Source organism: Leptinotarsa decemlineata, unplaced genomic scaffold, assembly GCF_025532065.1.
Source record: "Leptinotarsa decemlineata unplaced genomic scaffold, Ldec_3_MD MMD2_tig00004272, whole genome shotgun sequence".
Lineage (NCBI taxonomy): Eukaryota > Metazoa > Arthropoda > Insecta > Coleoptera > Chrysomelidae > Leptinotarsa > Leptinotarsa decemlineata.
In genome coordinates, this window is record NW_027412604.1 from 3,026 (window position 1) to 5,111 (window position 2,086).

General features: G+C 32.2%; 1 protein-coding gene across 1 annotated transcript; it reads left to right on the forward strand.

Annotated features, from left to right (window-relative positions):
- The first annotated feature begins 560 nt into the window (after positions 1-560).
- On the forward strand, positions 561-1,787 carry LOC141483804 (uncharacterized). Its single transcript, XM_074178657.1, has 2 exons — positions 561-1,446; positions 1,584-1,787. Exons 1-2 carry the CDS (start codon positions 1,244-1,246, stop codon positions 1,693-1,695), a joined length of 315 nt encoding a protein of 104 aa, XP_074034758.1. The 5' UTR covers positions 561-1,243; the 3' UTR covers positions 1,696-1,787.
- The last annotated feature ends 299 nt before the right edge of the window (positions 1,788-2,086 follow it).

Consider the following 2,086-nt stretch of genomic DNA (forward strand, 5'->3'; position numbering starts at 1 on the left):
GTAGGTTTTTCCAAAGTTGCAGAAATGCCGAAATTGTTATCTGCCACCCCTCAATGAATCTCATTTGTTCAGTCGTGTTTTTTCCTTTTTTACAGTTAACTTGCCAAAAATTATTTTCATTTCTTTCAGAAAATTAATTTGTTTTTATGTTCCAAAAAAAAGGTTTATTGAAATCTTTGACATCGTCAAATCGATTTGAATTCAAAATATCAAACACTTTATCCATTTTTTCAATGAATGTAGCCGTTCCTATTGCTGCTGATATCTGATTGGAAAAATTGAATGCCGACATCACCCTGCACCCTTTTGAAATTAGACAAGAATTTTTCACAAATACAAAACCACCACTTCCAACGACTCACTCTGTAATAATATTCCATGCCTCAACTTGACTCACTTAAAAGCATCAGATTCAGTCGGCTGAGCATAAAATTCGAGGTGGGGAATCTCGTTTAACTGTCAATAATGATTTAACAAGTGTGTACTATATTTCATAGATGCGTCGAGTCCTCACATCTAATGTTATAATTACCCCTCTGTTAGGTTGCGCTTGGAGTTTTTATTCAGATACTATGTGCATTGGTTTAATGTACATGACTCAATCTTCATGCCTGTTCACTAGTCTATCTCAGATGCGATAGTTTCTTGAATTTCCCGTTTCATTGTGAATTGGATTCATTGGTTATGGGAGTTTAGACATAATAGAAGAGAAACGAAACGAATTTTCAAAAATAATTTATGTTACTGTACCTAGGTACTGGTAAGTTGCTCAAATATCAATGAAACCCTTTTATCCATTTTCACATACTCACTTATATCTCCTATACAAACATTTTTCTATTGTAAAATGATTACTCCTAATCCTTATCGATTTTACATCAAATCAAAATGCTTTCTGATGGTTGTGCTTATGCCACTTATTTTCACATAATAGGTCTTTTATAGTATGGCACCATACAATATTTACAACACCCTATAGTATTCACAACTCGAAACTAAAAAGCGCCTGAAAAAATATCTGCATTTGTCTTATTACTCAGACTCTTTGAAAATCTCATTAAAAAACAGGAATTGAGTTTGAATATTACTGGAGTTTTTTCCCGACACCAAATCGTTATTTTAACACCTCGACACGTGTTTTGATCACCAAGTGATCATTTCAAGAGGAACATTAAGAAATTCGGTCTGTTTAAACTCATTCTTAGACATTCAATCTCTGTCAATTTATCTTTTTCAGAGATTAATGGAAGAAAAACAGAGAAAAGCAAAAGAAGAAAGTGAAATGTTGGAAAAAGCTAAAAAAGCGAAAAGAGAAGCATTTGAGAAAGAAAAATTGTTGAAAACTTATAAAGTTCTGCGTGAATTAGATGGAAAGAAAGATTCGAAATCCAAAAAGAGATTCAGCTCAACAAGTAGTAGCAGTAGTTCTGACAGTGATCACTCAAGGTAATTAATAGTTACTAGTTTGTATTTGTTGGTAATAATTACTTCTGAAAAAATACAAAATCTGTATTTTAATTTATACCAGGCTAATTGCATGATCTACATGTCGGTTTAGGAATCACATTTTTGGTAATTTTTAGGGGGCGTAAAATAAGATCCAGATCCAGATCTAACAAGAGAAAGAGGTCTTCGAGTGGTTCAAGAAGTAAATCAAGGGAAAAACATTATTCATCAAGAAGACACCGTAGATAATTTTGAATGTTCATAAACGTTGTTTCCAGTTTATTGATCCATATATAAGATGTATAAGTTTAAATTTTCAATAAAAGTGATCTACTTCATTACTTTCCTACTTTCTAATTTATGTTGATTCCAGAATGATTCTCGTTACTCTTCATTTGGTTGATAATTCTAATATTTAATTCGTGTTGAAATGACCAGTGCATAATTTTACTTCTCTATTCTTTTGCACCCAGTTAATGAGCTGATATAACTACTCAACTATGAGTAGGTATTGCCAGGTATTGCAGAAAAATATCATCCAGAAAAATAACCATTTATAAAGATCATATGAAGCACAACTGCTACTGCAAATGTTAATAATGGTGTACCATCAGAAATATACAAAACAAGATCTGTAGGT

Coding starts and splice junctions, on each gene's coding strand:
- LOC141483804 (XM_074178657.1), top strand. CDS start 1,244: ATGGAAGAAAAACAGAGAAAAGCAAAAGAAGAAAGTGAAATGTTGGAA. Junction 1,447..1,583: donor TCTGACAGTGATCACTCAAG/GTAATTAATAGT, acceptor GGTAATTTTTAG/GGGGCGTAAAATAAGATCCA.